A 24,247-nucleotide genomic window follows, 5' to 3' on the forward strand; every position below is an offset into this window, starting at 1 on the left:
CCTTTCTTGTTTTTTCGTCCCTCTCGCATTAGATTTAGGGTCTCAAAAGGACGTCATCCATAAGATTTACTTGGTGTGGCCTAAACTGGTCTATTGGTGATTCTACTGGTAGAGATTCCGATCGGACTCTTTGAGACTCCAATCAGAATGCTATTAATGTGTTAGTGTGGTTTCCCATTTACAATTCCTAACTTTCAAGTCAATCCATTAATCTAAAGTGACATGCATCAAAGTTGAAAAGTTCTGACTGTCCTTCATCTCAAGGATACTAGCAGACGATATGTCAAACTACATACAAATGCAGCCAAAGGGATCATGAGTTATGTAGCTGCAAATGTATGGACATAAGGCCACACCAATTTAATTTGTTGGTTCTTGGACTCGCCTCTTCGTTTTTTTCTGATTTGCAAAAAAAAAAAAAAATTGATTCTGGTCCTGAATCAACTGAAAAATACTCATGTTTTGCCCCCCAACAGTTGAGGAAAGTCCTTTTCGTCCTAGTTGTTACAGTTTTCCCATCTATCATTGCAGTGGTTTGATTAAAAGTTCAAAATTCAATGTTTAAATTTTAACCCAGCCTTTTGTGTTGACTTCATGGCTCATTTTGTAGCATTTAAGCCTATAATAGAATGCCTAGACCTGTTTTTATTTTTTTCGCCCTGTCGCTTCATATTTTTTCTGAAAAAATCTGAGAACCAACAAATTAAATTGATGTGGCCTAAAGGCAACAAGAGTGGACTCATCATTTTCATTTCTTCACATGTTCGTCTCTAAAATGTCCATTGGGATTGATTTTGGCATTTTACGAAATTAGTATCGTTTTCCAATATTTTTTTCGCAAGTTAAGGCATATATTTGCTCATTTTGCAGCTGGTTTTTACAATTTACAGTATGGTCGAAACATTTTTTTGGAAGCGGACGAAAATTCATGCACGTGAGATGGCAATCAACATAGCCTGATGGTGTAGTCTATCTTATTTAAAGTTTTGCTTTATGCTTTGTACCACCTTATAATTACATTCTACTTGCTGAAGTGAGTTTATAAATGAAAAAAATTCTTTCACCTTCCTTCTTATGTCGATATGAGTATGAAACACTACGTATAGTTGGTTACTGAAACAAGAATAGTAGTATAAGTAGTTGTAGTAGTAGTAGCAGTAGAATTAGTAATATGGTAGCACTAGTAGTATAGTAGTAGTAGTAGTATCAGCATGAAAGTTCATCTGAGTTGGTAAATTACATTGTGAAAAACTTGAACTTTTTCTCCAACTAAAAATTTGACTCACCAGAAATTTTCGACTGAATCACTCAGTCTTCCTCAGCTATCTGACCCAAATGCTGTGGACACGTGATTTTTCCCACGTGTGACGTCAGCAAAGGGTCAAAGGTTGTCTGAAGTCGATATCGCCCCCAGTCCCGGTAGTAGTAGTAGTAATAGTAGTAGTAGTACATGTAGTAGTAGTAGTAGTTTTAGCAGTAGTAATTATTGGTTAGAAAACACAGAACAACCTTTAGTACCGGATACTTGGAAACCCCATGTTATTTCATCAATTCATTATTTTATTATTATTATTATTATTATCATTATTATTATTATTATTATTGATGATCATGTTTCGGTTCTCTTTCCTATCGTTAGCAAGCGAAGTTCCTCGTCCCAACCTCCCCACCACCCTTACTACGCACGGTCACGAAGAAGCCACGTATGGCGGGTACGGACTGAGTAACGGAGCCATAGTCGCCATCGTCATCATCGCCTTCGTCTCGCTAGGGATCATCATCTTCGCCGCCGCCGTGCGCTACTCGCAGTTCCGCAACAAATTCCAAGGTGGCGCTGCTACTCAGAGAAGTATAGACTACGAGTACACGGAGAGCCCGGCGTACGAGTCTTCAGAGCGGGTGGCCCGGTTGGTGATACGGGACGGGAGGGCCATCATAACCCGTGGGTACATCCCTACACACAGCGTCAACGGGAGCGCCGGCGGTACGGAGGAACAAGCGGCCTCGGCGCAAGCTTTGAACGGAGACTGTTCCAGCGCAGCGAACGCTCAGTCAAATGGCCACGTGGTGCTACCGGCAAGATCTAATAAACCGAGTTTACAGCCGTTACTAGGCGACCAAAAGGGGAGTGACAGTGACCCGCCTCCTCCTTATGCCGACCTGTATCAAGTTTATGACCGTACATTAGATTCGTCACCTGTATAACACCAGGCTTGGACAAAACACTATGCTGACGTTATAGCACAAGTCTTTTTTGTGTAAAGATTATTGTACATTTTGGGTGTATATATCTGTATATGTTGCTGTGTTTACATATCGACGTGAAATTATGCTAATGTCTTCAAATATATTGAAATTTGGAATAAAATTGAAATCACTACGTTTGAACAACTCTTGGCCAGGCTGTTTTGTTTCTTTTCATGTTTACCAGAAAGTGTGAAAGGGTAGAATGTAGATATCTAAAATCAACATTATTACAGTAATATTCAAGAAACAAAATAGATGACATCATAGTTCAAGTACCTATTGAAGCTATCAACTTTCAAGATACATTAATGTCAAAATTTTGATGTCTCTAGATACTAGTAAGGCCACACCGACTTAATTTTATGGATGACATCCTCTGAAGACCCCCAAACTAGTGCGCGCGGGCGAAAAAAAAATAAAAATCCGGCCAAAAATAAAAATGCTACAAAACCACGGGAATACAAACCTGGTATTGTGAATTTGGCGCATTACATAGCGACGTATACGACAGGCCGACACATGCTGGATTTTTGCGGAATATATGAATCGACACTGCTGTACGTATGTACTGAGTTCTTGAGTCTTGGAGCTTCGGTAGCCTGGCTGCCGTCAACCAGAGTTATCGCCACCATGCACTACCCAGGCCTAAAGCCAGGCCAGAGCCTCGGAATACGTGATCTTTTTTTTTTTTGAGATCAGGCGGAAATCAATGCGCGCGCGGATGTCATCCATAAAATTAAATCGGTGTGGCCTTAAAGTACAAATTGACAATATAAACTTTCAAGACACAATAATGTCAAACTTTGGTGTCTCCAGATAAACAGGAAAATTCCATACTACGGTACAACAGCGCCCTCTTGCAAACCATTATATATCTACAGAATGAGACGGTTGTATTTAAATTAGCTCAAAACATTTTGGGAGAAGATGCAGTGGTTGAAAAGACACCTCGCGGTCAACAGAATACTAGTAATTAAATCAGTACATAAAGATAATGACAATAAGTTATACATTGTAGCATAATACTACAAAAAAATTTCAACGATTAAAGTACTTGACACTTGGTATTATTTTATTTTTCTTTCAACTGTTGGTCACTTCAACTAACATGTACGATTATGCATGTTTCCTAGAAGCTGAGAACTTCTTTATCCAGCAGTAGTTCCCCTCTGGGACTTCTCACATTGGGAGGGAGCAGGGCGAGGTAGATTGGCGTTTCAGCTCCTGAAAATAAAATACTAGTAAGTCTCATTCAACAGATTTTAGGGCAGCAAAACTAGATTTTCGAAGTCGATTTTCGAAGTCAATTCCTGGTCATTCTTTCAATGTACATGTAGTAAAGTTGAATCAATCGTATCCAATAACGTACTGATATCTGTGAGGCAGAAATGCGATGTTGCTCACGGAAAATGGATGCTAGTGTTTTGTATCGAAGCCTGGTTCTTCCAAAATTAAGAGACCGCCTATGTAGCTTGTTCTGGGCTATGCATACGCTTAAAGTATGAAATGATGACGAAAGGGCAATAAATGTCAATATCAGACGGATTTTCTCAGCAAGAATACTTTTTTTTTGTTTTGCCGCATTGGAACGTCTTTAACGTAAATCATAATTTTGATGAATGATCTAATGGACATCAATGAGAAGGTTCATAAATCCTGAAAAGAATGTTGAACTTCTTTTCTTTGAAGTCTCCTCTTGATATTAAATATAAATAGATGTGTCGCAAACAAACCTTAGTACAATGCTGAACTTATTGTTTGTTATTAAGCTGAAAATATTTTAGATGACTGATGACTTATCCTGATGAAGATGACAGTGATCGTTGAAATTTTGATCCTTGTGTTCCCTTTGTGTTGGAATAAAGTTCAGCATCGTACTATGATTACTACTGACAACAACAGTACAACAGCGCCCCCTTGCAAACCATAATGATATTACATATATATTAACTTCTATGACAAACAAACCTTTTTCCACTGATCTTCCTGCGTTAGGGCCTCCCATGTCTGTTCTCACCCAGCCTGGACACAGCTGTGAGATAACAACAACAACTAAGTATAAAATACTGTAAACCAACAACAACTATGAAACAACAACAACAACAACAAAGAGGTAAAAGTAAAACATACAACAATTTCCCTTATCACTGACAGATGAAAATCTAATACATTGTTGTACATATTGAATTTCATAGACGTATAATACCATGCCGTAATATGACTGAAAAAAAATTAGTTGTATAGAGTAATGTACTAGGTACATCACTGCAGTAGGTATTCGTACACCATACAAAATGATAAGGCCTAGGAAAAAACGTTCTGTTTCCAGTTTTCCGACCAACCCTAGCCAAAACACTGACTGTATATAGCCTTGTTTTTGATCGATCGCATGTAAGACTAAATGAAAGTTTAAATCTAACAACTGAATTTCAAAACCCTCTGATTTCTGAAACGTTGATTCACGCATTTTCAAAACAATTTTCTCCTCAGAAAATCGTGTGAATTATTTGTTCACAAGCAAACAGGTGGATGGGTCTCTGAGACAGTCCTGATGCATTGTTAAAATTTTGTTACCTCATTTTATCTTTAAAAAATTCAAAAGACGAAAATCCCTACCTACTGACCCTAGTTTTTCATGACTGAAACTGGAAACACCACATTAATTTTTCTAGGCCTTAGAACAATGTTCTTACAGCATTGACGACAATGTCTGTTCCTGGATTAGCGTCAAACTGCCTCTGAAGCACCCTGCTCAGGGCTGTCACTCCCATTTTGGACACACGATACGCTGTAGTAAATAAACAAGACTTGTTGATTGTTAAATTTGATCCATTTATCAAAATAACATGGACTTACAACATACATTAATTTTGCTCATTTTGCGGGCTGCTTTGTACCATTCACAGTATGGTCGAAAATCTTCTATTTTAAAAGAAATTACAATTTATGCGTGCGGATAATATACTTACATCGATATTGCCTAATATGGTTAGAATGAAAAGATTTTCAACAAATGATATACATTGTACTTATCCACTGAACAAAGACAAGAGAAAACATCCCTTACCTAATGTATCCATCTTCCATCCCTTCTCTTCATGTACACCTGACTTCACATCACTAAGATACACAAAAACGTGTCAGAGTCAGTCACTTGCCAAGGAGGTTATCTCTCACTCTCTCACTCTAGTATATAGAGAGTAATATAGCCCATCTGGGCAAGAACATGCAATGAAGATTCATATGTGCGTGCGTGCGTGTGTGTGTGTGTGCTATATACTAGTATATCGACTTCACTGCATGCCCAACACACTACATATGTATATGATAGTTATGAGACAGGTTCAAAAACGGTAAAATTTAGCCAAATAGGGGAAATAACTGGCCAGGGGCATCGTAGAGTTGCCTGCTTCCCAGGGGGAAATTAAACCCTAACGGTGGACCCACTCCCCGGCCAGTCAGACCATATTTCTTGCAGAATTCCACCACCCTAACCACCTTTAGGAAGGCCTGATAGAGTAGCAATACCAAGCGCATTGTGTCACTATCACACGTGTCACTACCACACAAGCAACCCACTTGAAATAGTGCGATGCTGATTTTTATTGCAATATAAGGGTACACATTACTACACAGGGGTAAAATTTTCAATGACTACTGTCACCTTCATCAGGATAAGTAATGACCAATCACATAATCCATGAGATTATTAGATTCATTGTGTGGATACAAATGAGCGCTTGATGTTGTTTTCAGCACCAAGGACAGAGACCTTATACACACAAGACTTTATGGCGTGATGTCAGCAATTTTTGTGTTCGCTGGAGTGTCCTGATGTAGATAGCCTCTGTTGTACCTTTAAAAGAATAGTGGTTGTTAAAAATTTGATCCTTGTGTACCATTGTGTTGGAATGAAAAAATGAAATTCCCAGATAGACAACATGATTTAGTGATGGTTGGAGTGCCCTGATGTAGATAGCCTCTGTTGTACCTTTCAAAGTTGTTAAAAATTTGATCCTTGTGTACCATTGTGGGGAATTAAAAAAATTAAATTCCCTGATAACCAACATGATTTAGTGATGGCTGGAGTGCCCTAATGTAGATAGCCTCTGTTGTACCTTTCAAAGAATAGTTGTTGTTAAAAATTTTAGCCTTGTGTACCATTGTGTTGGAATTACAAGAAAAAAAGGAAATTCCCTGATAACCAAACATGATTTAGTGATGGCTGGAGTGCCCTGATGTATGTAGATAGCCTCTATTGTACCTTTCAAAGAACAGTCGTTGCTGAAAAATTGATCCTTGTGTGCCATTGTGTTGGGACAAAAAAAATTAAATTCCCTGATAACCAACTTGAAACTTGAAAGTTTATTTAAATATCATATTACCTTGTGCCATCATTACTTTTACCATAATTTCTTCATCTCCTCCCCATCATTACCTGATGAACTGTTCCATCAGTTGTACCAGGTCTTCTTCCGTCAGCTGTTCTGATTGGAGGGTCTGTCTGAGTGGAGGGGTGACGTATGACAGGCCTCCCATCATGCTGCTCACATTCACTATCCTGACAGGAAACAATGTAATCACTATGATTATGAAAAACTTAAACTTTTCTCCAACTCGAAATTTGACTCTGAGTCACCAGAAATTTTTGACTGAATCACTCAGTCTTCCTCAGCTATCTGACCCAAATGCTGTGGACACGTGATTTTTCCCACGTGTGACGTCAGCAAAGGGTCAAAGGTTGTCTGAAGTCGATATCGCCCCCCGTCCCGGTTGAGCGATGGTTGAAGTGCCCTGATGTATATGGCCTCTTTTATGCCTCTCTTGAAGTAATCCTGTTCGGTATCCAAGATTCTGACCCCCTCCAGGTCCACTGTGTGTCCCAGTGATTCTATGTGGATGTACCTCAGATGCAACAGAACTGGGTCGTCTATGTTCTAGAAACCTGGTTTTTAGTGAGCGCTCAGTAATGTAATCACTAGAAAGGTGAAGCAAGTGCTCTGTTCATCGTTACTCAAACACATTTAAAGCTAAAGCACCAGTTCCCATGGTGAAAGACGTCGGGTCTAGGTCATTGACCTTAAAGTAATATTTGTTTGAAATGGAAGAAGAAGAAAAAGGAATACTGAGCAAAAACAATAATCATATTTTCCTTCTGTGAAGGAAGAAAGTCTAGATACAAAAAATCCTTGTGCGAAGGAAAACATAATACACACATCTGTAACTGCTACCCCATGTACCCAAAATCTACAATAAATATGTCTTTTCATCTATCATGATATCTAACAAAAAAAGCTCAACAGTTCCAGTTTCAAATCATAATCTAGCTATATATACAGAAAAATTGTTGCTCAGAATATCAAGTTGGTTAGTATAGCAGTATAGTACCTGGCATGAGGTCTGAGCAGTGGCGTCAGCACCTTGGTGAGGTTCAGTGTGCCGAAGAAGTTGATACTCATGGTAACTTCAACTTGTTCCACCAATGGCGTGGGATTGCTACGCTGTGTACAAATGTATTAGAGAGAGACGTTGCAAAAACAGTCCACAATACTGCGCGTAATAAATGCTAACTAAGGCCTCTTGAATTCAGCTCCGACTGCAGTAGTCATTGTATGGCCTAACGGCTATAGAAATGGAGTTGGGCACAGTTCGACTGCGTTATGCGGACAGCTATGTGAGAGCAGATTAATTTTTCACTTTTTACCTTGAGTTTTTAAAAACATATAGCCGTGAAAAAATAACTAGTAACATTGTGTTAATAACTTGTGCAAGCTACCCAATTGCCTGCTTTACGCATCTCTTTTTGCACCTCTAATACTAAAAGTGTGTTTAATTTGCATTTCTGTGCTTTTTCCGAGATACATAAAATGCAAAATGCAAAATATGGGCCAAGATTGGCTTGATTGTGCTGACCTTTTTAAAATGGGGCCTTGGAATTTCAAATGTAACACTAGAATTGTGCATTACAATTCATTGTAAACGTGTCTGTTAGCCTATACTACGTTATTGCAACTACAATCAGATAAGGTCGTATTTTGGTGTCACAAGCACTTTAATTAATCTCCAAGCAGATCCCTCTCGGTGGCAAAAAGACAGTATCAAATTGGCCAGGCAGTATCCATTAGCCAAAGAAGGTCCGCGGCCACCGACTGGGGTCAGGACAAAAAAAACCCGGCCATATATAAAAATGTAACGATCATTCCCCCACAACCTCTGCTTGGAGAGTATCCCTTTAATTAAGTTGGTAAAAAGTACCAAGGTTTGCATGCATCTCGACCACCAACTCAAAGAAGATGCCATGATTATAAAAATATTTTTACAGTAACACCATGAACCAAAAGTGCCCAATAGCAGCTGATGGGAAAACTGCACCCAAGGAATTTTCAAGCAAACAAGAAATGTGATATCTAGAAATGAACAAGCCATTATTACGTCTTATTGATTTTAATATTCAAACAAGCTAGTTCCAGACAATCAACACGCCCAGATTGCGTCAGACTTATCCAAGCTTGTTTGTCAGAGTAGCTTCAGTACGGAACAGCTATCCAGAGCCCACATCGGAGAGCCACAACTGCCGAAAGACTGTGGACAATAAAGATATACACTAACTGGCTTGCAAGGTAAGTTTTGGCTGGACCTTCAGGTAAGTGGTAGTATTTTTTTCGTGCAAATATGGAAGAAGAGTAGTATCCACCAGACTCTTTTGCAGGCTGAATAAATAGTAGAAATCGGCCTACTGTAAAAGAATGGCCAGGGGCCATGCAAGCAAAATGGACCCTCTATGGCCGGCCAACTCCCCTGATCAGCTATTCTCTTTAGGCCAATTTTGGCTACTAGTACTTATTCAGCCTGTTTAAGAGTCTAGTGGACACTAGTAAATAACTACAAGAGACATTGGCAATTGGGTACTATGCATAACTTTTTGGGGGGTTAGATGAAGCAAGAAGTTTTCCTACATTTGTACATCTAAACACAAGAAAATATTTTATCGTAAAAAAGAAAATAAAATGCCAAAGTACAATATTTCTGATGAATTTAAAAATTTCCACGTGGAGGAGCTCAATGAATTCACAAAAAAAGTCAATATTATATGCTTCTTCCACTAAATTCTAAACCTCCAAACCTGAGGTAAAAATCGTCTCAAAGCGTCAGCAAAATGTACCAGATCAGTGAGTAAACAACACGTTAAACATGAATATTCAAAAACACCAAATCAGACAATCAACCAAAATTATAAGGCCACAGCAAGTATACATATGGATGACATCCTCAGCAGACTCCAAATCTAGTGCGATAGGGGGAAAGCGGGCCCAAAAAACAAGGTTTCTACATTTTCAAATTTTCAATTGCTGTGGCTCAAGCAGGGTTGCACGTAAAATGGATGTTTTTAAACTTCTTTCTTAATTTTAACTGAAGATAATGCAGAGCTTAATAGCTTTTAGAAATAAAGTAGGAAATATGAAGGTAGGTAGACTCAGACTGATTTAAAACAAGGTATAATGGTGTAAAGGTATAAAGTTAACTTAAAAGATAGCAACTACATAACATTGTACCTAGTATGAACTATAAGTACATTTAATTTTATTTGTTCCCTTTTCATGGCAGAGAAGGAGCTCTAATAAGAGAAAAATGTAGTTGGAAGATGACATTGGGTTAAAAATTGCTTCTGAATAATAGTCTACCATCAGTGATTGTGCTTTCTTTGTTTTTATTCTTATTCGCCAAGAAGGTTATGTTTTCAGTAGCGTTTGTCCGTTTGTCTGTGAAAAGCATAACTCAAGAAAACAATTATGCATTGTCAAGAAACTTAGTAGGTGGGTAGGTCTTGATGGGGCCTAGAAATGATTAGATTTTGGGCACCCTGGCGACTTTCCTTGGATCTGCAGAATAACTTCTGGTTTTGATATCTCGCGATCTGGACATTACTAGGGTCATTAATTTTGGGTGGTAGATAGCTCTTGTGCCATTAGTTTTGTACCCCTAGCAGATTGTCCTGAAACTGCAGGAGCATTTTAAAATCTGATTGTCGTGATGTTTGGTATGTAGGTACTAGTAGTGTATGTACATGTAGGTAGTGGAAGTTATCCTTGACATAAGTAAATAACAATAATGCAAACCAGGATCAAATTTGCATAATCAATGAGGAAATTATATTGATCTTTGTTCTATGAAAGGACTATGAAACCTGTCACATACGTAATAAAGAACAAGAGGATCATTGGCAATGCAGATGAGCAACTAATTTGCATAGTTAGTGGGAAATTGCTATTATGTCATAATGGTTACAAATTTATCATTTGCCACATTTGTAAGTTAAGTGAAGGTGAACATCATTAAACATAACTTATTCAAGTAATTACATTATTTGCATAATGTATGAGGTGTTAGAATAGCGTTCTCTCTTGAGACTGTCACTGGGTGGAGAATATTATCAACTGATATGATTTAGGGAAATGAGGCTCTTTTTTGAGAAATCAATTAGTAAAAATGTATAATTCACCCACCAGAAGGGTTAACATCATGCCGAAGGTGCAAGGTCGCGTGGAACATGAGGTATATTTTATTTTTGATTTTTAATTTTTGATTTTATCTTATTTCTTTACTTTTATTTATAACTCAGTTCCTGTTGTTTTTTATGCAGACCAGAGGACAATATGGGAAGAAAGCTGCGACACGTGCTGATTTTTCTTCTCATCATCCTGAAGGAGCCCAACATGCCAGAAGGTGGCCCCATCTGTGCAGCATCATCGCAAGGCAAATGCTCCAACCTGGGCCTCACCAGCATCCCTCAGAACCTCCCATCATCCATTAACAAGTTAGATTTAAAAAATAACCAAATAACTAGAATTCAGCCTGGTGCATTGTCAAATCTACATGCGCTTTCCTATCTGTACCTGAACTCCAACAACATAACCAGCATTCAGGCTAATACAATTTCAAATCTAACAAAGTTAGAAGTTTTGGATCTGAGTTCGAATAGAATAAACAGCATTCAGGTTGGCGCATTCTCAAATCTAACCAATCTTGTAGAACTGTACCTGTTCTACAACAATATAAGCAGTATTCAGGCGAATAGAATCTCACATCTAACAAACTTAGAAGTTTTAGACCTGAACTGGAACAGCATACACAGCATTCGTGTTGGTACATTCTCAACTCTGCCCAAACTCAGATGTTTGCACCTAAACTCAAACAAGATAACCAACATCAAGGTTAGCACATTCTCAAAACTACCCCAGCTTGAAAAATTGTACCTAAACTCCAACAACATAACCAGCATTCCGGTTGGTATATTCTTACCCAAGCTTACACGATTGTACCTGAGATGGAATAATATATCCAGCATTGCAGTTGGTACATTCTCAAATATATCTGAGCATTTCTGGTTGGACCTTGCCTTCAACCAGATATCCAGCATTCAGGCTGGTGCTTTCTCAAATTTACGTAAGCTTGATCTTTTGCGCCTTAAATTCAACAAGATCAGCCACCTTCAGGCTGGCATGTTCTCAAATCTACCCAGCCTTAGACAATTAACCCTAGACTCCAACAACATAACCAGCATTAATGTTAACACTTTCTCAAACTTACCACAGCTTCGCCAGTTGAAACTGAATGACAACAAGATAACCTTCATTCAGGCTGATACATTCTCAAGTCTACCCAGGCTTCGCTGGTTGTATCTCGCCCGCAATCCCTTGCAGTGTGACTGTAAGATGGCTCCATTCAGGCAAACAATGATTGAAAGTCCTTTGGTTCTAGACCAGGTAACATGTGCCCAACCTGCCAACCTCTCAGGGCAAAAACTTAAAGATGTCAGTCCCAAGGATCTGATCTGTAAAGATCCAAGCAAATCAACATCAACTGTTCATGCCCAAAACTCAATTAGCTCATCTGCAGTGTCAACACCTTCATTGAGTAATACAGAAAACGATATAAGCCTAACAGGACATCCTATAGGCTCCACATTTGCCACACTGATCGGTAAAGACCAAACCAAATCAACACCACCTGTTGATGCCCAAAACTCATTTACTTCGTTTGCAGTGTCAATATCTTCATTTGGCAATACAGAAATTTGTCACAATTGCAATGGCATCTCTCACTATCACTGGTACTTCAAACGCAGCGTTGACTCAACAGTTGACACTGAATGGAAAAGGTCGACAACTCCAACCCTTGCTGTCACTGCTGGTACTGCCCATGAATCTGATCCCAGTTTCCCCCTAGTACCGGTTGTCATTTCGGCTGTTGCTGGTCCAATGATATTTATCGCTGTTATTTTCACAATCTGGTGCAAAGGAAAGTGGAGCAATCCTGATTCAGGTTTGAACTCCAATTTACCTGCTTTGCACAACACAAGCACCGCAGATGCTGTAAGTAGTGGTCCCGATCACCCGGAGTACGAAGATATAGACCAAAATAATCAGGCAGGGCAGGGCCAGTCTCAGGCCATCACTGGACCCAACATAAAAACACCCGTTATTGAAGTGTCAGCATGTGGTCATGATCCCAAGTATGAAGATATGAACGAACATGATCAGACAGAGCCGAATGCCCCAAACTCAAGTACTAGTACATGTACTGAATCATTGGACAGTAAAAGTCCATTATATAACGCAGGGCAAACTGCCGTAAACACGACCACTGACTCCTTGGACAGGAAAAGTTCATTATATGTTGACAGCCACTCCATAGAGCATGGCAAGTCTATCGGACCATTATACAACTCGGGGCTCAATGCCACAAACACAACCACTGAGTCCTTGCACACTAAAAGTCCATTGTGTAACAGAGGGCTGAATTCCTGCTCAAAACTGAATTCTCACTTCAAAGTTGAAGACCAGTCTCAGGCCCTCCTTAATTCCAACACACACACTGTAATGACCAGAGGTCATGATAAGGTAGTACAGGGACAAGACCCTAACCCTAACCCTGACCCTAACCCTGACCCTAACCCTAGCCCTAACCCTGACCCTAGCCCTAACCCTAACCCTAACCCTAACCCTGACCCTGACCCTAGCCCTGACCCTAGCCCTGACCCTAACCCTAACCCTGACCCTAGCCCTAACCCTGACCCTAACCCTAGCCCTGACCCTAACCCTGACCCTAACCCTAGCCCTGACCCTAACCCTGACCCTAGCCCTAGCCCTAACCCTACCCCTACCCCTACCCCTACCCCTACCCCTAGCCCTAACCCTAGCCCTAACCCTAGCCCTGACCCTAGCCCTAACCCTAACCCTAGCCCTAGCCCTAATCCTAGCCCTAACCCTGACCCTATCCCTAGCCCTAGCCCTAACCCTGACCCTGACCCTAACCCTAACCCTAACCCTAGCCCTAACCCTGACCCTAACCCTAACCCTAGCCCTAGCCCTGACCCTAGCCCTGACCCTAGCACTTTTCAGACCATCACTCAATCCTTGGATATTAGAAATCCATCACATGATGCATTGTTAGCTGCCCTACAGCCAAATTGTATGTATGTAAGTGCAAAAACACCAGAAGGGGACCCTGCGACTACAGAAATAGCCAGTGGTTATGATCAGACAGAACAGGGTCAGTCTCAGTTCATCACTGAATCCTTGGATATTAGAATTCCATCACATGATGCATTGCTAGCGGCCCTACAGCCAAATTGTATGTATGTAGGTGTGGAAACACCAGCAAATGACCCAGTCACTGCAGAAATAGCCAGTGGTTATGATCAGACAGAGCAGGGCCAGATCTTAGGTCATCACTCAATCGTTGGATAGTAGATTTCAGTTTTCAGATCCAGAATGCTAGCAGAAAATTGTCTGAAGTTTGTCAGAAGAAATGAGCAAGACTGGAGTTTGTGAGTAGATATAACAGAGACTACAGTGTTTTCCTGAAAATTTACATGAAAGTAGGCGGCACAAAATTTGAGTAGGCAACAATTTTTGCCAGTAGCCGGCTTGTTTTGAGAAGGCTGCGGCATCTTAGAGATGTGTTTGACAATTCTTGTGACAGTTCATAATAATGTACTTAGTTTACATGACTGTAATGCCAATTTGCAGGCACATCTGTAAAGCTTTGAGATTTAAGAACGATCTTCAGAAGAAGTTCTCATCTACAACGTACTGGTAACAATTCTTGAGACAGCACTTAAAGTTTACATTTGTACATGGCTACAAACTGCCATTTGCAGGTCTATTTGTCACTTCAACTTCTAGTCAATAAAGAAAATCAACACACATTACAGAGGCTATTTTATTCACTTTATTTTGAATATCGGGTGAAGCTTGTAGATTTGGAATACACATAGAATACAAATTCTATGTTTATTATTTATAAACTGTAACAAAATCCATTTCCTTACCCCGTACATCACCCCAGCATTGTTGACCAGCACGTCCAGCCCTTGGTGCTCTTGTTCTAGATGTTGTTTGAACCTGTGGATGCTATCCAGCGACGAGACATCTAGTTGATGAAACCTGGGCTGACAACCCTGCTTGTTTAACTCTTTCACTGCTTCCTGCCCTCTATTCTCATCTCTCGCTGCAAATCAGGGTGGAGTTGTGCAATGCAAATTATGTAAATGAGGATTTAATTTGCATAACTGACAGGGAAATATAAAAATTCCATTTGTCAGTAATGTACCTTAAGTTTATCCAACTTTCCATTCTGTGCTCTAGCCAGGACTCTATAGCCAGCACCCATTAATTCTGTAGATTGCAGGAACTTTGTGGTGTGTGACACAAAAAAAATTTAAACATTGCATCAACCTTTAATGGACAAAATTGACAATAATCTTGGGTGTAAATATCAAATCCATTTAAGGGCAGCCAACAACCACTCTTAACCCCATGATTTGCCCCTCAAATAAAAAATGTGGGAAATGATGTTTTCAAAGGCATGAAAATTTGCCCACGGACCCCCCTACTAGTAGATTGCGAGCACTCTCCCACTGGCTAGAGCAATGATTCCATCATAGTATTGTACTATAAATACTTTGAGGATAAAACCAAGCATATTAATGATATGCATCATAGATATGACCGATTGCAAAAGTCATTACAGGTCAAAAACAGCAATACTTACCAGTAAGATACACCGTCCCATCAAACTGCTTGCACAGCCCCTTGACTATGCCTAGGCCAATACCCTTGTTTGCACCTGTAACCTAAGAAGAAAAAGAGCTGAGATGGAATTCGAATGAGAAAATACATTATCTTAAGCGTCGAAGAATCCACTGGATTAAGTTGGCAGTCTCTATTAGGAAGTTAACACCAGTGATGAACCGGGACAAGGGGGGATACAAACTTTAATAGTCACATTTGGGACTGTGTTCTCACCGTAAAAGTGCCATTTGCTATATAGATGTAAGAAGCACTTTAACTCCAGTCAGAAGCTCTGACGCAGATGTCTGACAGACATCGAAACATATCATGCAGGTGAGAAACATTACGGATTATGAATAGGCGATCTGAGTTGGCTGATGTGCTATCCAGCCCAAGTATACAGGCAAGGTAGCCAGGCTGGTCAGACACCCGGCCTTTTCCGTAAACCCAAAAATTACCAGTTGTGTAAGGAAAAAGAATCCGTATATCGGATATCCTAAGCTTGTTTGCATAAATGAAACTATATCAAATGCACATACATGGGGAATATAGATGTCAATGATAGTCACCATTACTCATAATAGTAGTTCTACTTTCAAGAATCATTCAATGCAAGTCAGCTTTGGACCACGACCATGTCTGGGCTGGGTTTCGTTACGGTCTGGAACGCATGTGACACCTATCAAGTTTGACTTTGAGATACCCGGAAGTGATGGTACGAAAATGAGAACACGCTAACTTACACGAATCTGAGCCTTTCAGCAAAATAAAGGCGTCTCCTAAAAGAAGACGTTCCCGTCTGTTAATCTATTCCGTATATAAAGAGATAACGAACTCTTAAAGATGCAAACTTAATTGTTTTGCGACCGACTTACCACTGCCACTCTGCTCATCTTCAAAGTTTCACTAGGTCAGAGGTCAGAACTTGGAAGAAACGATTCAATCAAAAAAGGTAAGTTCCCTAGAAAGAGAAGAAAATAATAAAGTGCCAAAACGAGTATAAAATACAACTGAATAGACATGTTTTATGGTTTATGTATCTTCTATAATATCTTAGACTTTTGATTTTAAAAAAAGTCTAATATGGTCTGCAAAATTTGATTTTATTTCAAGAACTCAAAATAGCATCGTCCAATGCTGGTCTCGCGAGATTTGCCGCCACTCCGAGAGTTCAAATTTCAGATGAAAAATGGCGGCAGAACTTCACGATTGAGCAGAAGTTGCACGACGTAACTCGTGCGAATATCTGTTTTACACGGATGTAGGAGTCGCTGTCAAGAGTTAAGTAGGTAAGGAAACTAACGGTTGACCTGCTTGTCATTTTGTGGTGATTACTTTTGTTCGCTGAATGCCGATCTCTTCAAGCAAAGCCGGCCGATCCAGTCATGAAGCTAGAAAACAAAACTCTCAACTTGAGCCTTGATGATACTTTTGTGTGCCATGCCATGCGAGAATTATGTTCAAGTTTACGTAGAATTTGTGCAGTTGGTAAATCTTTGGCAAGAAACGAGTTCCAACTCTCAGTCTGTTTTGATTATGATCACACGTGCCTCCTATGTGTGTCCTATCTTTCTGGCTTTTGTAGCTGTTTCTTGAAGGGTCAGCCTATTTACCGGAATACACAGAAATACACCAGAATACACATAAAGTCTGGTGAAATCTACCAGAATACACCATGCATTAATGGGTTACAGTAACTTCCCAGGTTGCTGTATTTTGGAATAGGATAACGTATACATGACCCAGGGATCAAGAAATCATTAGAATAATTTGTTTACCTTGTGGCAATGTTCTGTTGACGCTGGTGTAAAATAAATATGCAGTGTATTTTACTTTTTGTATGCTTTTGTAACACTTATATTCATAATTGTCCCATCAGCCTTAGAATTAAAACCAAATGCTCATTTGTTTATCATTTAATTATTATATATAATATTAGTGTCCATTTGTGTTTTGCTTGATGACAGCATAAAAATAATTTGAAAAATGTGGCCTCTGAACACCATACATGTATTTTGTCATTGAATACTTAGTATATTGCAATGAACTAAAAAAAATTAAGGCATTGATTGATTTAACATTCCTGTGCCCTCACCATGTCTTGTTGTTAAATATTGCAATTAGAAAAAATATTTAGGCATTTTTTTTATTGATTTTAACATTTCTGTTTTTTTTTTGTCTATGTGACGCAGGTACAGTTTACCTGTGATGATGGCTTCCAATCCTCTGTTCACCGGACCCAAACCAGGCAACCCCCATCGCCCCGGCATGTTTACCTACAACAGGCCTGCAGGAAGACCAAACAACATGGCCGCCACCGCGTCCTCAAACTGTGACGGCAACGGAGAGACTCCCCGCAAAAAGGCCAGACTGGATGCCAACGCTGCGGAACCCGGCTTCAACGACACTTTTGCGGACGACGACGAATTTCTGACAGCTGACGACTTGGACCAGATCGATTTCATGGCGTCGCAAGCGTACAGCCAGGCTGATCCCGCGGTATCGGCGACAACCGAATCTCGGCAAGCGAAGCACAACGGCTATTGTATGGGCCAAGCGTCTGCCGGTGCAACACGAAACCTTGTCCAGAGCAACGTGCCCAACTTCGATACCCTCGCATCATCCTCTCGTGTCACAAATAACGTTTTGCACGGCAGCAGACAACCGCAAAACGCGGCCGGAAGACGGCAGACCCAGGGGAGCACAAGTGGAGTGAGCAGCAGTGCGGGCTCCTTCACGTTTAAGTCTGCTAGCGGTAGAACAACGCAAGTTTCAAGCAGCAGTGTGCTACCACCCAAGTGTAGTGATGTAAAACAAGGTGGGTCATCCGTTAGGACGATAGCTCAAAACTCTAGGGAGGTGGATTTGAAGAGAAATGGAGGAGGGACGAGTTTTAGGCAGATGGGAGAAGGACAACAAGTATCTGCTGCAGCTACAATAACAACAGGCAGCAAGATGGGAACTTCATCTACAACTACAAGGCAAGCAGGGACTGATATACACCAAAAAGAAATGGACAGGCTGAAGGCAGAGTGCGATAACTACAAAAAACAGGTGTGTAAATAAATAAATAAATAAACTTAGGCCACGTTGATTTCAGTTGTATGGATGACATCCTCATGTAGGGAACCCCAAAACTGATGCAAGGTTTGGCAAAAAAAGTTGCCTTCATTATGAATCAATTATAAATTATGCGATCTTAAAGGTTGAACAAATGTCTGACTGAACACACAGAGTATGATATGGCGAATTTTCCTTTCTTCACATTTTCTTCTCCTTTGGAATTGGCTTTGTCATTCTAGTGGACATCACTATTGCTTTTCAATATTTTTTTTGCAATATGTAGCTGCATTGTTCAATTTACAGTATAGTCAAAAACTTTTCTTTTTGGAAACAGACAAAAATTCATGCCCGTGCGGATGTCATCCATATATTAAATCAAATCAATATGGCTTAGCGTATTTGTTTTATTGGTTTCATGTCTTGAATATGCAAAGAATATTCAATGAATTACTGATTTTAAATACATCACTACTGCTTTTCCACCACAGTTGGCATCCCTGCAAGAAGATCAGTTTGGTAAGGAGGGAGAAATCAAGATACTCCGAGACTCCTTGAAAAAACACCAGGAGGAGATCGACCAGTTCAAGAAAGCCCGCCTGGAGGAGGAAGAAAAGAAGGTCCAGGCTCAGACCGCCAAGGAGAAGGAGATGCAGAAGGAGGTGGAAAGACTCAAGACGCAGCTTCAGTTTAAGGACGCAGAAGTTACAGAAGCTCAGAACGTAGTTAAGACCTTGGAGCAGAAATGTAAAAGACTAACGGAGGGGGGAAACAACACTTCAACAACACCTGTTAACAGCCCAAAAGTTGGAGGGATTCCGGCGAGGTTTAAGACTGAACTGAAGTCTCCGAGAACCCCTGCCAAGGGAAACTTTCCAACCAGGGAGTCATTCATGGAGGATAGTAATAAGAAAAGGTCACCAGGGCAGGTCAAAGGGGAAGGGTCAGGCGACAGCGTTACTCCAGAAAAGCATGGTAGGTAATATTACTAGTATTTAATCTGTTATCACGGCACTGTTTCATCTTGTGTCGAGGCCATGTTGATTTCATTATATGGATGTGTAAATCGTACAAAGCAGCTGCAAATGAGGTAACATGCCTTAAAGTGCTGCAAAATATTGGAAAACAATATTTATGCCAAAATTAATTCCAAAAGAAAAGAAGAAAATGTGAAGAAATGAAATGAATGGTCTTACTGACTATTATTCCCCATACCATTCAACCTTCACGGCCATGTAGATTACATAATGAAGGCAACTTTTTTTGCTAAAGCAGCTTTGGGGTTCCCAGAGGATGTCATCCATAAAATCAAATCAACATGGCCTGACCTGAGTGATATAGAAACTTGCAGCTGTTATATAATTACTATTGTATCTCTCTTCTATTGTCAATGACTTATTGACTTACATTACAATATGTATTTTTCAGGATCCCCAGTCAGAAAGTCGGAGTCCCCTGGGTTAAAGTCCAGACCGCTGCCCTCTCCTGGACAGACCAGCAGTACCAGTGAGGATCCAGCTGTGCCACAGACGGAGAGACCTCTAGCACTGGGACTGGGTATTGCAACAGGTCAGAGCATAATACAGTTAAAATAGTGATGACCCATGTCTTATGGCTCGAAATACTAGGTTTATGTGCAAAATTGAAAACGTGCATATGTAGACATAGTAGTATACACTAGGTCCTTGGTCCTCCACCTTGCAATATGTCAGCAGGGCTGAGATCCTCAGGGCTCGAAATTAACATTGTCCCAGTGTCAAATGACACTAAATTTTCAGCTCGGGACAATTCAAATTATGCTTCGGGACAATTTTGGGGCAATTGTAAAATTCTGAGACCGTCCACGTCATTTAGGAACGCAATCCATCTATCCTGCTGCGGGCCGCCAGCAGTCCATAATACTCTGACAAACATTTGAATTTGACCAGTCAGGATTTTCCAAATGTCAGGGAGGGGGGCCTGAAGATGGTGGCGCACCCATGATACTGTATTTCCCTACAGTCTGGGAAAAATGATGGATATTTACTAATATTATTTACTTGAACTGTTGAAGTGGACTTCAAGTTGTACAAATTCAGTTGTTGTTGTTTTTATTGTTGTCGCTTATTTCCTGAAAATCAGGCTGGGACAGTTCATCCTCAGTTCGGGACAATTGAAATCTTATTTTTGGGACAATTCTGGGACAGTAGAAAAAAAAGTTAATTTCGAGGCCTGATCCTTTTTTTGGTTACATGAAAAATTGTGTGCAAACAGCAAGTTGGTATTTCAAGCCCTGGTCAGTTTGATTCCTCAAAAGCTTTGGTTCTTAAGTGCAATAGTGCTTACATAGTTATGCTGTAAGTTTAAACTGTAATTTTCAACACAGAGAATTGGACTTACCCAAATTTTCGACTGTACAACTCCAGTCTTAGTCAAGGAATGAGCAATCCACCGCTTCCGTGATGTCACGTTATGAAGATGACACACGTGACTCCGTGAGCGGTGGATCATAAGTTGCAGAAAGTCTTACATAGTTGTGTTTAATTTCTGCACAGATGGCTTCTCAGGTCCACTCTTGATGCAGAAACTTCTACTCCCCGGAAACCTGCCAACATCATACGGCAAACAGGAGTCCAACGACGCTTCACAGGGCCTGCTCACCTTGTTCCAGCTGCACTGCCAAGTGGACCAGCCTGCCTCGGGCTCAAAGGATCATGGTCATCTAGGAAGTGCTCAGGGATCCAGGTAAGTACATACTGTTTACAGTAGTGTGACTTTTATATCATACTAAAATTAGGTAAACCAGAATAGCAGACATTTGTTCGGGAGCAAATACAGCATATTCCAGTCCATCTCCCTCTTCATTTGAAAATGGACTGTTCCATATCAACCTTTCCCGTATGTAGTGCTCTTTGATATGGAATGTTTCAATACCCCATGTAGTCCCCTTATACCCATGCAGTTAAATATTCTTGAAACCCCCATGCAGTGCTTTTCAGTATCAGGTGCTTTCAGAACACCCATGTAGTACTCAAAACCCCTATGGTATACCTATGGTATGAAATGAAAAGTAAGATTATTCATCCATACATGTACCTATGGTATGATTCTATGAATTATATGAATTATGAATAATGATTGCAATTTAAGTTGAACTGGAAATACATTTTGCTTAGAATTTTAGATAAATGTGACAGAACTCTGTTGTTTGCACCGTTGACTTTTGTGATTCACCATATAGAATGTCTTCTGTGTTGTTTCCATAGCAATGCTCAAGTCCCCACTTCATCTGTTACCAGTTCTACAAGTTTGACCGCAACGCTCAACTCCGAGCACCATAAACTGGCTCTACACGGGATGTCTCATCTTCTATCTCCCAAAAGAAGAGAAGAAGACAACAAACAAAATGTCCTTGACAAAGGCTCAAGGTCATCACTGTCAGCTCTGCTAAAATGTCGTCCCCAGTCAACAAAATCTGCGGTCTCCCTTTTCCCTATGATAGAAGATCACCTGTACCAGTACAGGGATGTCGTACAGACAAAGATAAACCATTCTTTTCTCACAAGCGTGGACAGCTCTACCAAAGGCAGTAGTTTTGAGGGAGCTTCCGTGGACTCTAGCAATTCCAGCGCCCCTGTTTCGGAGACTGTTTTGAGCTTCCGGCAGGCGAAAGAGGGAGCGGTCAATGCCCTAAGACTGTTAGAGAGGTTGTTGCTGTACTGTCCGGAGGCGGGAAATGTGCTGATGCAGGGATGGGTCAGTTTTCAGTCGCAGGAAACGACCTTGAAGTTGCACGAAAAGGTCAAAAGTAGTAGACGGCAAGAAGATGACGATGTCATGATTGTGGAGGAAGGAACAAGTATTCCCTCTTCTGAAAAGGTAAAGTACTTCAACCAACATGCAAATTAATATTAACATCCTTATTACAATTTTCTGCCTTTTCTTTCCTTTGTTTCTTAATTTCCTGTCCTTTTGGCTTCACCTTTTGGTACAGTATGTTTTCACAGAATAATATGAAAGCCGGGTCATACCCGGGGCATGTCTGAACATGGGCCCCGACGTTGTGCCCTTGGGAAAGGCACTTAACACAAATTTCCTCACTCCACCCAGGTGTGAATGGGTACCTAACTTCGGTTGGGGAAAGTTGTATTGAGGTCACCTGGCGCCGAATGGCTGCCGTATAGACCCTTGCGACAGTTCCACAAAATTTGTTGAACAAATATGTGTATCATGTGTATCATTTGATTGTTATGATTTGTCTTGATTATTATGTGATACCCTGCATCAATTCAGCTGCATAAAGGCTGCGACTGCATGGGTACTGTTTGGACAATAAAAACCATTTATTATTATTATTATTATTATTATTATTATTATTATTATTATTAAGCCTCAGTATTGTTGTGCAAGCACGTCTAACCTTTTGAAATCGGGGAACAACAAATGATAAACCGGATACACACATGTAGATAGTCAGTGAGTGAATATGATAGCAGGGCTCAAAATAGCATTATGTTGGTAGAAAAATTTACATGCACTTTAAAAAATCTACATGCAAACTTGAAGATAACTCTGAACTGTGAAGTTAGCCTTCAGTTTTCTTTACATATACAACAAGATGTGTGTACAATAAGAAAATCTCCCAAAACCAAGTTTTTATGATAGAGGGAAATTTTTTACCCTGTAGTGAGTGCACCCTGAGGAATTGATCAGGTTTTTGTGAATTTTGATAGAAAAACACCTTTGTGTTGGAATAAAGTTTTGCATCTTAGGCCACACCAAGTAAATTTTATGGATGACGTCCGCGCGCGCATTGATTTTGGCCTGTTTCTAGAAAAAAAACCAAGAAATTCCGCTTCCTGTAACTATGACCAAAGAGTCACGACAGTGCCGCAAATTGTTAGATTGACGTGAAACCCGTAACGCGAAATGGGTAAAGAGCACATGCTTTGTTTCTGCAGGCCTGCAAAAATGTGATGAAAGAAACAGGACAGGACGTCCACTGCTGTTCCACCTGAATTATTGCTGTTTTGATGATGAATAAAAGATTTCTTGCTTGTTAATCTGTGTCACCTCATTCAATTTGTGTCCTAACATTTGTTGTCTCTTAGTATATTTCTAATCTAGGCATCTTGTTTTTTTGGGCCTTCTTGTTTTTTTTCGCCCTCTCGCATTAGATATAGTGTCTCCAAAGGACGTCATCCATAAAATTTACTTGGTGTGGCCTTACTATAACTTGAAAAGTTGAATATCTTGCTTCTTTCCACAGAAGATGCAGACATCTACAGGTAGCACATCCACCATTACAGCAACAGTCTCCAGTTCTGAACAGACCACAGCGCCCCACCAACCTTCCCTCCCCTGGCTCTCCACCTGTCAACTGTTTGGAGAGCTGCTGAAACTACTTGACCTACAGGTCAATCACAAGGACCACAGTGCACCTGGAGTTACCATGGCAACACTAGAGGTCCTGGTAGCACTGGCCGCAAGCTGCGACAAGAAATACTTGGTTAAGTAAGTCTGTGTTTTTCTGTATAAGGCCATGTTGATATGATTGGCTTTTCACGCACTCATGAATTTTCTTCTGTTTCCCCCCCAAAAGATTTTGATCATACTGCAATCTTACAAAGCAGCTGCAAAATGAGTAAGTATGTGCCATAGATTTCAAAGAAATATTGAAAAACAGTGTCGTACAATGCCAAAATCAATTCCAAAGAAAAAGGAGGAAAGTGTCAAGAAATGAAAATGAATCTATTATTCGCCATATACCAAATTGTACAAAGCAGCTGCAAAATGAGCAAGTATATGACCACATAAATTTTATAATGAAGGAAACTTTTTTGGGGGCCAAACATTTTTTTATGCACTGGATTTAATTTGGGGGG

At 40.3% G+C, this 24,247-nt stretch overlaps 3 protein-coding genes across 3 annotated transcripts in view; 2 read left to right on the forward strand and 1 right to left on the reverse strand.

Annotated features, from left to right (window-relative positions):
* LOC109476762 overlaps positions 1 to 2,393 on the forward strand; it is a 19,976-nt gene extending 17,583 nt beyond the window's left edge. The window contains exon 6 of the mRNA XM_019777781.1: positions 1,640 to 2,393. Within this exon, the coding sequence (XP_019633340.1) occupies positions 1,640 to 2,205 (566 nt within the window). The 3' untranslated portion in view covers positions 2,206 to 2,393. The remainder of the gene's footprint in view (positions 1 to 1,639) is intronic.
* Positions 2,394 to 3,005: 612 nt separating this feature from the next.
* Positions 3,006 to 16,216, reverse strand: LOC109476673 (carbonyl reductase [NADPH] 1-like). Its single transcript, XM_019777680.1, has 9 exons — positions 16,199 to 16,216; positions 15,304 to 15,385; positions 14,582 to 14,760; positions 7,636 to 7,748; positions 6,686 to 6,808; positions 5,315 to 5,367; positions 4,941 to 5,035; positions 4,216 to 4,279; positions 3,006 to 3,471 (listed from the first exon to the last, which is right to left on the reverse strand). Exons 1-9 carry the CDS (start codon positions 16,214 to 16,216, stop codon positions 3,377 to 3,379), a joined length of 822 nt encoding a protein of 273 aa, XP_019633239.1. The 3' UTR covers positions 3,006 to 3,376.
* Positions 16,217 to 16,506: 290 nt separating this feature from the next.
* The window catches only part of LOC109476778, a 13,852-nt gene continuing 6,111 nt past the window's right edge, over positions 16,507 to 24,247 (forward strand). Inside the window, exons 1-7 of the mRNA XM_019777798.1 lie at positions 16,507 to 16,612; positions 17,516 to 18,377; positions 18,875 to 19,358; positions 19,812 to 19,952; positions 20,918 to 21,107; positions 21,629 to 22,241; positions 23,632 to 23,876. Of these exons, the coding sequence (XP_019633357.1) occupies positions 17,532 to 18,377; positions 18,875 to 19,358; positions 19,812 to 19,952; positions 20,918 to 21,107; positions 21,629 to 22,241; positions 23,632 to 23,876 (2,519 nt within the window). The 5' untranslated portion in view covers positions 16,507 to 16,612; positions 17,516 to 17,531. The remainder of the gene's footprint in view (positions 16,613 to 17,515; positions 18,378 to 18,874; positions 19,359 to 19,811; positions 19,953 to 20,917; positions 21,108 to 21,628; positions 22,242 to 23,631; positions 23,877 to 24,247) is intronic.

This window comes from Branchiostoma belcheri, unplaced genomic scaffold (genome assembly GCF_001625305.1).
Source record: "Branchiostoma belcheri isolate BF01 breed outbred unplaced genomic scaffold, Haploidv18h27 scaffold39, whole genome shotgun sequence".
NCBI classification, from domain to species: Eukaryota; Metazoa; Chordata; class Leptocardii; order Amphioxiformes; family Branchiostomatidae; genus Branchiostoma; species Branchiostoma belcheri.

What these genes read in the sequence shown, in the direction of transcription:
- LOC109476673 (XM_019777680.1), bottom strand. An exon ending in CTGCTCAGACCTCATGCCAG is followed by an intron (nt 6,809 to 7,635) that starts GTACTATACTGC and finishes GTTTCCTGTCAG; the next exon opens with GATAGTGAATGTGAGCAGCA. An exon ending in CAGACATTGTCGTCAATGCT is followed by an intron (nt 4,280 to 4,940) that starts GTAAGAACATTG and finishes GTTATCTCACAG; the next exon opens with CTGTGTCCAGGCTGGGTGAG.